Source organism: Castor canadensis, chromosome 4, assembly GCF_047511655.1.
Source record: "Castor canadensis chromosome 4, mCasCan1.hap1v2, whole genome shotgun sequence".
NCBI classification, from domain to species: domain Eukaryota; kingdom Metazoa; phylum Chordata; class Mammalia; order Rodentia; family Castoridae; genus Castor; species Castor canadensis.
This window is the reverse complement of record NC_133389.1, coordinates 172,662,226-172,674,664: the sequence shown is the minus strand read 5'-3', so window position 1 is coordinate 172,674,664 and position 12,439 is coordinate 172,662,226. Positions and strand designations below refer to the sequence as shown.

The following is a 12,439-nucleotide window of genomic DNA, read 5'->3' as shown; positions in this document are numbered from 1 at the left end:
TCACTTTCTCTGTCCCACATCGAAGTTGTCTACCTTCTAAAAAATAGCTAATTATAGTGATGATGATGATGATAATTTTAAAGAATATCTGGTGTAATCCTGGTTTAAGACTCAGTGTTTCCTACTAAGCTTTCCATCATTTTTAAGTCTGCACTATTTTTTTGTTCTTACAATGATTTTAAATGTATAGTAAACAGCAGTAATCATGAAAGTGATATATTTAAATACAGTCTACTTAGTATCTGTGCAATAGTGCTGTGTCTAAAACCTAAAGAATCAGAGTAAGACCTTTGAGGGGCAAAGACTATATTTTATCTAGCGTGTGGTCCACATGTATATATATGTATTATGTGTGTTTCCAAAGAAACCATAGCACAATTTAATTACACGCTGTATGAGACTACTTGTAATTGATTCAGTGATTCAAATCTGAGTTTTTGTTAATACCATATTGACTTGCATAATTTCCCCACTTTACCCCATTTTTTCACAAGCACTTAGGTCCCAATTCTCCACTGCCTTGAAGAATCACCCTCTGGGAATCTGATTTACTAAACAACAGTAACTTTAATAAACTACTGCAGCGACCAGTTCTAATGTTAATTAGAACAGAGATCTCCTGACATGTTTGCTTTACTTCACTAATTCCTCCATTCCTCAAAAGAGCTGTTAAGAACAACCATTTCAAGTGACTAAAGTACTTTTGGTAAAGCAACAGTCTGTGACTGGCAGAAGTTTGTGTGTGTGTGTGTGTGTGTGTGTGTGTGTGTGTGTGTGTGTGTGTAAGAGAGAGAGACTGAGAGAGAGAGAAAGAGATCACCAGGGAAAGGTGACAGAGAGAGAGAAGTTTATAGGTAGAGTCTTCTTTCCTCTCATGTTCAATGTGTTATTGGGAGCCTATAGCTTAAGGGAGGAGGGTTATAGATTACTGTTCTAGTGTTGCTGGTAACAGGATATTTTATTCATCATTGTACTTAAACACTAGAACACTGGCTGTTGAATCATAGGCATTCTGGTAATAGTTCTGGTTTTTATAAACTATCTGTGGTCACAATATGTTATATTATTCACATATTTTACATAAAAATGGTATAAATGTAGCTAATTCCTTCATCTATCTATCTATCATCTATCTATCCATTTAGTTGAGCAGTGCTGGAGTCTTTTGAATTCATGACCTTGTGCTTGCTAGGCAAGAGGCCTGCCACTTGAGTCATTTTTCTCAGCCATTTTATGTTATTTTTGGAATAGGGGCTCATGCTTTTGCTTGCCAGCCTGGTCCATGGTCTTCCTGTTGAAGCCTTCCATGTAGCTGGAATGACAGGCACATACCATCACAACCAGTTCATTCATTGAGGTTAAGTCTCACTAGGTTTTTGCCCAGGCTGGCTTGGAACCGAGCCATGAGTCTCCTGATTCCCACTCCATGAATAGCTAGGATTACAGCCAGGAGCCACCATACCCAGCTGCTAATTCTTCAAAAAATACTAATAAGCCCCAAACTAATCATAAGCCCCAATTCCTAAGTAATGTCAAACATTTTGGGAAACAGACTAACATTTTTCCCCTCAAAAAACTATTTTTTTCTTTTGAAAGAATGCACAAACATCTCCTTATATACTTATGGCAATTTATACTTTACTATAAAATATATTTTAAAAATTTCTGATAAAAGCAGATTTGAACTTATCCTATGAAGCTATCTCTCCACAGGTAGAAGCCATGGCTCCACCACCGAGGCCTGAGATTCCATTTGGAGTCTGGGGACGCTCTTGCTGGTCATTTTTCTGGGAACATCCTCCCAAGAGAAGAGAATATTTCATTCTGTTAGAATTTTAACTTGTGCATAAGTGTCAGGGACACTGTAGGCTAAATTTATGTAAATTGCTTTCTAAGATGAGTGTTAAAGTTGAAAGAACATTAAAGGATTGGCCTTTTCTTCAGAGCCCTAACACTTTTACAGACTAGAAACCTGAAAACAACAGGAGGTTCCCTGATTATTTGTTGTTTATTTCAGTGAGTACAGCATGTAGATTAATCAGTTCAAAGCAAACATGTGCTGCTCTTAGCAATTGATGTTTTATAATATTTATCTATTAACCAGGAAAAATTGCATTGGATGTTTTAATTTTATTTAAAGTTGTATAGATGAAAATTTCTCTTTTGACTTAGATCTGGATCTAGTACCAGGCCCAAATGCCCAGTTACTGGTCTTCAGCTCACTACTTTAGAGGCCTCGAAACATCTGTTCTCTCTACTGCCTCCAGATTGTCTTTGATACATTCCTATCCTCAATTTTACTTCCATTCAAATTTTGCCAGTTGCCTAAAATCTTTTTTTGAAGCAAAAGAGGAATAAACACTAAATCAATAAATGGCTTTATTTGAGGCCTCTAGGTATTTTTGAAGAAATTTAGGACAAAACCTTTTGAATTGTCAGGCTACTGCCCTGCACAACTTCGAGAAGTGTCATTTACTTACCTGTCTTCTCCGTGAAGAATAGTACCAGGGAGTAGTGTAATGTGTTGCTATAGTTCTTTATGTAAAGGGCTATTTATTCTGTCTGTCTGAGTGGAGACAGACTTATGTGAGGTGACAGTTCTCCGAGTGAAAATTGCATGAAAGCAGTTTCTGGTAATAAGAGTTATGAGGCATTGCCATCTGGAAGATCATAATTCTGCTTACCTGAACCGTGGTTTCCTGCCAATAAAGTAGGGCTCACAGAGCACCTTCCCATTCTACTGGTGACCACAGGTGGACCCGGTGTTCCATCCCATTCCTGAGCTTTGACAGGCTCTCTGGAGGAAGATGCTCCATGGTGCCCTCTCTCTTTGTTGTCCAGCTTTGGTAATGGCTCCGTGCTGTGGCTTCGGACTTTCAGCTCCTCTGTGGATTCTGTATATTAACCAAATTACTTTCTGTTAAACAAGAGTCAATACCTGTCCAAATTCCTTTCAGAAAATTAAAGAGTGATTCTCTTAAATGCTTTCAACACGTTGCTATAAACTTAGACTTGTGTTAGAAAACATACCATTTAAATATGATGGGTACACGGATCCCATGAGAACTTTTCTCCTTTTTTACTATAGTGTATAAGTTAATATCACTAGTGGGAACACAATTTTTCTTTGGAAAAGGAATCTTGAGCCTTCTTTAATCACTCTGTGCTTATTATTAAGAAAATTTCTTAAAGAACACTTTATATTCCTTCTCTTTACTTTCTCATCTTCTATTCACTCATTTACTTCATCATGTATAGAAACTGAACAGATAGCACTTCTTGCTAAACTCATGATTCCTCCTGTCCAGCCAACCATCCATGTGAGAGGTTTGTCTCTTCCTTTCTTTAACTCTACTCCCCAAAACCATCAGTCAGAAGATCCTTAAGATTTTATTTCTGAAAATCTTGCTCTCCCTTCTCTTCTACTTTGTATCATGCCTACTCAACATGATACAAAGCTCTAGTTCAGTCTCTAATTCTTTCCCAGAAATAATTGCAGTTTGTCTCCGATTCTCTTTGACTCCCCAAAGTACAATCTCCTCATACTGCCAAAGTCATGTACTTAAAATGCAAATGTATCATAATATACTCCTGACAAAAATCCTAACAGAAGCTTCTTGCTATGACAGAGTAATACCTAAGCTCTTTACTGTGGGCCACAAGAATCCTCACCATCTTGTTCTTCCCTTCTTCCCTAGCTTCATCTCTTTCTGTGATCATTATACGCAAGGAACAGAACTAAAATGTTTATGTTAAAATGGTTATCTCTGCCTCCTTCTCCAACCCCAAGAAAAATAATGCTGTCTTCTACAACCACCACCTCCCTTTAAAACATTACTGAAGTAATTCTACTCACTCTGGTTATATAGTGGAGGTACCTACAAACTTTCATTTGTAGCAAGATTACTATGCTGCTTATTCAGGGATATTAAATTGACAATCTTCCCTTTCTCTGTCTCCCGCATGCTGGGAAGCTCAAGATTAACACTGTTGTAATCCAACCAGGCAATTCCACCACCCTCCCCCATCGTTCCCCGTACACAGGAAGGAGTAAACCTCTTCCAGACAAGACACAACTTCAGAGATGTGGCACCAGTAAATAGAGAGTTAAGAAGAACCAAGGCCATCACCTAATCGTGGGCCTCAAGTTGTCTGTCATGAACCTCACTGTTGAGCTCTTAAGCATTTCCTTAAAAACTGGACATTTTCTGTCAGGAGGTAGACAACACAACTTTGAGATAGATTTCACTGTCCTGTTCATTTGTCTATGTCTGGAGAATTAAATAATCAACTTCACTTCATTTTCCTCAAAACCCTTCAAAACCCTGCTCTCATTATTTATAAACTGGACCAAGCCCAGGGATCAGACTTTCAGGAATAGATACTCAGTTTAAGGGTCCTTTACGCTTCCTCATTCACCTTACCACCTGCTGGGTTATGGTCACCTCTGTACCGGCCTTGCCTTACATTACCTGTATATGTATCTGCTGTATACTTAAAGATCCTGAGTTCTTTGAAGGCAAGTGTTAATTTTCTTTCATGCATTTAAAAAATCAATTGTGCCTCTAATACTGAGCACATTGTTCTACAGGTATTTTACTTACTTTATTTACTGTTTAGAAGCTTTCTCAACTCCTCAGGTATCTTCCTGATACATATAAGAACTATATTTCTAATGTTACAAGAGAACCAAAAGTACTTGCTTGTTCTAATTTTGACAGATAGCATTTGGATGTACGTGGTGGCCACAAGAGGCAGACAGAGAGTCATTCTAATTCATTTCCCAACTTCACTGATCTTTATGTGAGATCAGGTAGCCAGAGCCCAGAGACTATCACAGGATGCTCTTTACCCAAGAGTAATCTACATTCTAAACGTCAACTATGTCTGGCATAGAGAGGTTTTCACAGTGAATTTAACAAAACAAAGATCCAGACCTAAGAACTAGATAGAGCAGAGGTTAGGAACTTCAAACAGAAATTCTGTACAACTTAGAGCAGGAGCTACTAGATTACTCAATAACTCTCTTAACAAGATAATAACCCAAATCCAGGAAATCACCCCAAAGGCCAAAATGACCGCTCCCTGTTGAACAGTCATCTCATTCACCCCAGACCCATTATTTTGAGCACCTGTGTTCTCCTAGCTCTCCACTATGAGACTAAGAGATGGGGACCATCATTTTCAGTTTTTGCTTCCATTTCCTGTGTGGGGAACAGGAAATGTTTCTCCCGTTGTTCTCACTCTAGAGACAACCCGATTTCAGTCTATTGAAAGTGTAATCCTTTCCTAGTAAATGTCACTATTACTTTTACTAAATCTTTGTGTCTTGCTTGAATTCTTCTCCTGCTAGACATAAAACCAAGGTAATTTTTAAGGCCATTTTTCCAGTAACATACTGTCTGTTCTCCTTTACTTTCACATTGCTAAAGTCCCTTCCAATTCTCAGATGCATTGTAATGTTATAAATACCTGTCATGGATAACATTTCATAAGATGAACTTAACCCAAGATGGTAGTCCCAAACCAATCTCAGAAAGATTTCAGGTTTCTAACAACTTAGAATCTGTTTATAAATTTACAATCCAATTATACTAAAATCAAATATTAAAAATAAAATATTTAAACGTAATAGATTCCACTGTAATCCTTAGGATAAGAGAATTTAACCAACACTTGCTTTTCAATGCCCTGAGACAATTGGAATGAAATCAGTATCAGAAAAGAACACATCCACTATTCTCAAGCTGTTTATACAAAATTTCAAAGAAAATGTAATCCTGGCTCCCAAATATCACAGCCTCAAAGCTTAGTGGCCCATCCATTTCACTGGACCTTTTCTTCCAGATTTTAAACGAACTACTGGAGTGCTTGCTTTATTATCTACTTCTGTATTTTCTTCAATTACTAAAATTAAGAATTTCTCTATCTTTGTTTTCACTTTGTCACACACACAAAATTCCCTTCCACTTAAATTAGAACCAGCCAAAAAAAAAAAAATAGCCTTAAAGTTCACACTGGGTCCAATACTGTTCTTTCAGGTTCAGACATTTTTTAATATGAAAGATGTGGATGTGTCAAGGAACCTCCACTGAAGTCAGTGTCATTGTTCTCATTCAAATGACTCCAATGTATATGTCAGGGGAGTGTCACAGAGGCCTCAAACTTCAACTACATAAAAGCCCAAATCAGCTTTGGGAACAAAAAGCATTTTTCCCCAATTTCTTTTCATTTTTCTTTGTTTTCAAGTGCCAAGGTTAACTCTTCAGTGAATTTTGGCAGATTAGAGAAACTTAAATGAAAGGATTGAAGAAAATTGTTCTGCTCAGACTTAAATCTATAGACCTAATGTCTGCCTCCTAAGTAGAGGACAGAGATGGAAAATTGGTAAGAACATAACAAATTTATTTCAGAGCAGTTTATTTGTGAATAAATCTGGTTTTCTATGTATTCATCCAAGAACTGCATCCTAACCAAATGTATTTTCTAATTAAAATAAATATAAAAATTCTCAAAATAGCTGTTGAAAGAAGCCAAATGGAAAGTAGACCAGCAGGCTAAGAAATGCATAATTAAGATATTAAAAGCTCAAAAAAAAAAAAAGCTATTCAGCGGAATAGGGAGATAGTTTTATCTATCTATTTCAATGTTGCTTAGAGTCAATAGAACAAGATGGATTTCAGTAACGTAAACTTTCCACAGTAAGATGAATCTTAGATACTGTGGTAACATTTTCTGTGGGATCTAAGCTCTCAGTGATCACAGTTATAGCTCCTGCTTTTTCACACAGGGCCAAATATATAAAATATACTTCTCATGCTCTGTTTATTGAATGAATGTTTATCGAACAAACGTTGATTATTGCTTTAAAATCAGATTCTCACATTGAAAACTGAGCTCTGTTTCACAATATAGCTCTTGTTGTGAAATACATATATTTTTACATTATATTTCTTTTTCAGACAATGTGTTTTCATATCATTAACTTAAACTTCTTATAGTGGCTTAACCTGAAAAAGGAGACTCAATCTTTCCAGAACCAAATGTTCTCTTCAGGAATCCAGTATATTAATCCTCAGGCAGCTAACTCTGAAATTCCTTCTCAATGTTTGCTCATTTCTTTCATTTTGCTATCTTCAGTATTCATTTGTCTGTCAGTCTTCTTCTCTGCCCTCTCCCTGCCCTGGTCCCTGGGTCACCAAACCAGCTTGGCTCTCTTGAGTTATATGGCTTTCATCATCAGATCTGATCCATCAGGTACTGGGTTATACCAGAATCTCTAATTCACTCTTCTTCATCTTCACCAACTTTCACTTCCATCAACAAAACAATACTGAGATTTCTCACAAATCTCTACCAACTAAAGATCCCTCTCCATGTGTATAAACAAATAAAAAAAATAGTACTGATGGGTTTTTACCTATGGCTGCCTGAGATGGGGAGCAGGGAAGCGACATGTTAAAACTGATCTTAGGAGCCAGACAAACTTGATTTCGTACTTCGGCCACACCGTGTATTTCTACTTAACCTTTCTCAAGACTCCCGAACCTCAATTTCCACATGTTTATTATACATGAAGATAGTAGCAATTGTTCTTATTGAATTTCAGTGAGGATTAAATGAGTTAATGCATTTAAAGTTCCTTACATTGCACTGCAAGTAACTATTTCAGTTTTTCCTTTTAGGGACTTCCATTACTCCTCTTAGAGTATCTCAGAAATCATCCTAAACTATGTAATCTCTCCTATGGGGAATTCAAGACCCAAAACACAGAAACGTCATGTATATGCTCCCTCACCACTAACCCTGCTTTAATTCTAGCCTGCATCTTTCTTCCACTAAAATTACTTCCAGGCTCCCTATGACCCTCAGAATCAAGGTCCAGTGTTTTCTGTTTGCACACCAGGCCCTTTCTCAACTGGTTTCTGGCAAGTCTCTGCATTCCTTCCCATCACAAATTTTAATCACAGGATCAACACTTCTCCCAAACAAAACAATTAGCTAATCAACCATGACTTCTACTTTGGCAAAGCTTAGCTCAGGTGCTATCATTCCAGCAAGTCTTCCTCTATTTTCTCTCCTTAGTTTGAGTTCAAGGTTTGAGTAAAAGGTTAATATGAACCTTAGGCTGCCCTAATCCTTTCTCAGAAAGTGAGTGACCTTGGAGCTTGTCATCTTGCATTGTTTTAACTTTGTTAATTACAGTAAAATAAAAGTATAATGTCACTGTCCTGTTAATTGCTTCTGATCTGTTGCTCTACACCTGGACAAGTATACCACTAGGTGGACCTTAGGTCAACATGACAAAAATAATACAAAATATTACAGGGGAGCCAAAGCTGTGGATTATTTGAGTCAAGGTGACACACTGTTGTTTTAGTTCTCACCTCAGCACTTACATAACCTTTCCTGTGGTCGTGCTGGACAAAGTATGCTTTTTAATTGTGTTACATCAAAGCCCTCTATAATTGTTGATGCACTCTGAGTCTCATGATAGAGTACAAGAAGTCATGCTTTGTGCTCGTATGTCACATATCACTGTCATCACTTATCACTTACAGCTACTGATTTATTATGTTTGCCCTTCCCTCCTCAACTTGACCATAACCTTCATTCAGACTGGTACTCTATACCAAGCAGAGTCCTCAGTGAGAATCAAAAGTATGACTAAATACAGGCATGATTCTCCCAGGTCAATAACTTCATGATTCTCTCTTGGGCTCTGGCCACATCTCTGCTCATACTGAAGTAGGATAGATAGATGAAGAGACAGGGAAATTAAATTTTAATCAATATTTAAAGGGCCATACTCTGACAATGAAACAAGGAGAGCCAGAGCAGCTGGCCCCCGCCCATCTCTTAGATGCAAAGTTACAGAAACTGGAGATGAAGAGGAGCTACCTGCTTCTGCTTTCCTCTTTGAGACGTTAAGGAGCTGTAAGGCTCCTTGGTTGGGTGGAGAAATAATCAGGGATGTTCTAGAGCATCCTGTTGTCTCTGATTTAGGGTGTGATTTGGGAGAGTGACCCCTCCCTGTCAGCCATCTCAGCCACCTGGACCCCTTATCTTTGACCACGTGTACTCCCCAAGCAGTCATTGTTCCCATTTCCTGCGTGGGAAACAGGAAATACCTTTCTCTTTTCTTTTTCTTTCCCTCCAGCCCCCAGGTATATTTTATCCTATTATACTAAAATAAATTCTGGTTAAAACTTTCACCCTGTAAGACTTCTTGTTGTGAGACACCTTGAATTTCTTTTCAATGCTTGTGGATCTCAAGGACCTGAGATTTTGTGTGGAAACTGGGAAGCTGTGGGAATCCCCTCATCTGTCTTCAGTGATAGTACTACCCATGTCGAAAGACTGCAGCCAAAATTATCTTTCTGCTAAATTATAAATATTTCTAACTGATTTGCAAATGATGAATCATAAAACAAGAAATTATTTGGGAAAAATGAGCATTATTTGAAAACATGATCAGTCACAAAATTTTCTTAAGAGACTGTAGATTCTATTCCCTTTTCTTTTTTTGCAATATTTCAAAGCAATAATTTGCTATTTCATTTAGCTGTTTCTCTGAGCATGGGAGATGATTCATATGATTTAGATAGAAATTTGCAGTTATTCTTGAAATTTCTCACTCTTTTGTCTAGAGATCTCCTGGTTACAAAATATGAACTCTAATTGTGTCTAGCAATACAGGCCCACAGTTCATGTTGCTGATGAACATTTGAACTTCCTGCAGACATGAAGAATACTTCAGAATTACCTCGCTCGTGTTTGCGTAATCAATAGAATAAAAGTCTCTACATTCTATTCCAACCACTGAACAATGAAAATAATGAAAAGTGATCAAGGCAAATTAATTAAGCAGAAAAGATAACCCATTTGAAGTGCTAAAAGAGGCACTGAATCAAATTGTATTATCAAATGGATATTAGATTCAGTCATCACTTTCTAAAACTGCAAAGGACTTTGGAAATCACCAAATGAAACAGCTCAGTGAAGTCAAAGTGTTTGTACATGTAAATTTGAGGTGGCCTTTCTGTTTCTGGGGAGAGGGGTAACTCCAGGAGCAGGAGTTCTCACCTCATAGGAAACCTTGACTCAATTTTGAACACCTCTAATTGATAGAAAGCTCTTACTTAGGAGCTAGTCAGCTTCCTTCTCACTACCATTTCTTGGTTGTTGGTACTTGTCTTAGACTGTTTATGCTGATGAAGACCTGAGACTGGGTAATTTATAAAAAAAACCCAGAAATTTATTTCTTACAGTACTAGAGACTAGAAGTCTAAGACTGAGGGCTCCATATCTGGTGAAGAGCTTCAGTGCTATATCAAACAATGGCAGAAGGTTGAAGAAGAGCACAAAAGAGGGAGAAAGTTTGAGAGGGAGGGGGAGAGAATAAACTTATCTTTTTATCAGGAACCCACTTCCATGTTAACTAGCCCATTTCTGAAATAATAGCATGAATCTGTTCATGAGGGCAGAGCCCTTGTGGCCTAATTACATCTTTTTTTGGCAGGGGCGGTACTGGGGTTTGAACTCAGGGCCTTCACCTTGAGCCACTCCACCAACCCTATTTTTGTGAAGGGTTTTTCTAGACAGGGTCTCTCAGCTATTTCCTAAGGCTGGCTTTGAAACACGATCCTCTCAATCTCTGCCACCTGAGTAGCTAGGATTACAGGACCTAATTACATTTTAAGGGCCCTGTCTTGCTATATTGTTGGTTGAAGATTAAGTTTCTAACACATGAACTTGGAGTTCATGTGTTCCTGTTTCAAGAACAACTCTGAACCAGTCTATTTCTGTTTTTAAATAAACAGAGAATCCTGAATGAACCCTGGTCACATCTTCAGAATACAAATCTAGTCTTACTCTCCTGGTCACCATGACCTGAGCTCTAATTGCATGTCACTGTGCCTTTTAAAACTGTGCTGTGTGGAGTTGATCAGAGCCTGCAGAAGGAGGCAGTTTACCTATGTTTCTAGGCAAGCAGCAAGATCCTTTCATTATGTATGTCATTCCATCCCCTGAATTTCTAGGGGAAAGAGGGAAAAACTCATGTGTCTCCACTATGAAAGGGCAGTAAGAGGGCAGGTGCAATTTTTCATTTTTTATTATTCTTTCTCTATTTTGTGAACTCTGTCATTTGGGGTCAGTTTCTAAATATAGGAACACTTCTCTTCAAATATATATAGAGAAAAAAACAATAGTTGTTTTGAAGTGCTAAAAGAGACACTGTTCCAAATTATAGATTCCATGATTTTAAAAATAAGAGAAAGAAAATTCAAGTTTGTGTTAAGAAGGCATATGGGGTAAAACCTTGGTGTAAAGAATGACTATGCAACAAGTAGGATAGAACATGCAACAAATTCTAACCATTTCACAGTAGTAAAATCAGTTCAAAGCCTTTACACAATTTGCCTAGTGTCACAAAAGGGCAATTGTCAAAGACCTGATAAAGCAATGTGTTTCTTGGCCACTGTTCATTGGCTTCCTCTCAAACTAGCATATTGGAACTCACATGCTGACTAATAGTCAACTGTCTTTTCTCATGGTTGTAAGTAAAACCACTTTTACAACTATATTTACTATTCCAGCAAATTCTATGTATCATTTCACTTATTTAATGTTTGGTCATTAAAATTTCTTAAACAAACATGCAGATGATTTAATCATTCACTTATTATTATAGTATGTGAGGATTATAGATAACTATTGCTAGCTATACAGTTCTTTCTACCTAAAAAATTCCTTCCCTTAAGTCATCAGGCAACACTTATGTATTGAAAGATTTTGGTAACATGCTCATTAAGGAATTCTAATATGGCAGAGAAGAGCGAAAAGATTTACCTGAAGAACACACTTCATGTTTTCATTTTTGTTCCAATTATGAAAACCAAGTAAATCTGTAGGCAGAGACGAGTCATGTGCTCTGGGCATCGGATGAAACCATTTTCCCAGCATTCTTTGCAGTGAAGAGGCCCATCATTAGAAGGTTGGGGCCAGGTGGAGTGAGGTACACTACCTCCAGCTTTGCATCAAAGCTCACCCAGTTCTTATCTTCTCTTGTTGACTAGAATTTGTTGAGTCCTAGGAGCTTACAAATTCTCTAAATGAAAATTGTCAAGGACAGTGGGAAGAAGAGCTCATCTTTCACTGAACCCACAAATCGATTGTCAATTTGTCTGTATCAGAAATCTTGTCTTGTGACATGACTCAAAGATAAGGTGCATTATATTGGACCACTATGTTTGGGAGTCATTTGCTGTAGCATTTGAACTACCCTCCTACAGTTTTTAATAGATATTATTTCACATTTTCCCTCTTATAAAAAGCAGTCAAAATATAAAATCCTTGAGTTTCTAATAAAGACAATATTTTTATTGGCATACTGACAGAAAAATGAAGGAGCGAAGAAATTAATTAGGTTGCCAAA

At 37.5% G+C, this 12,439-nt stretch overlaps 1 protein-coding gene across 3 annotated transcripts in view; it reads right to left on the bottom strand.

Moving 5' to 3' along the window:
* Nyap2 (neuronal tyrosine-phosphorylated phosphoinositide-3-kinase adaptor 2) overlaps positions 1-12,439 on the bottom strand; it is a 252,225-nt gene that overhangs the window by 62,711 nt on the left and 177,075 nt on the right. For all 3 annotated transcript variants that reach the window (XM_074071867.1, XM_020151544.2, XM_074071866.1), the window contains exon 6: positions 2,685-2,894. In XM_074071867.1, the coding sequence (XP_073927968.1) occupies positions 2,685-2,894 (210 nt within the window). The remainder of the gene's footprint in view (positions 1-2,684; positions 2,895-12,439) is intronic.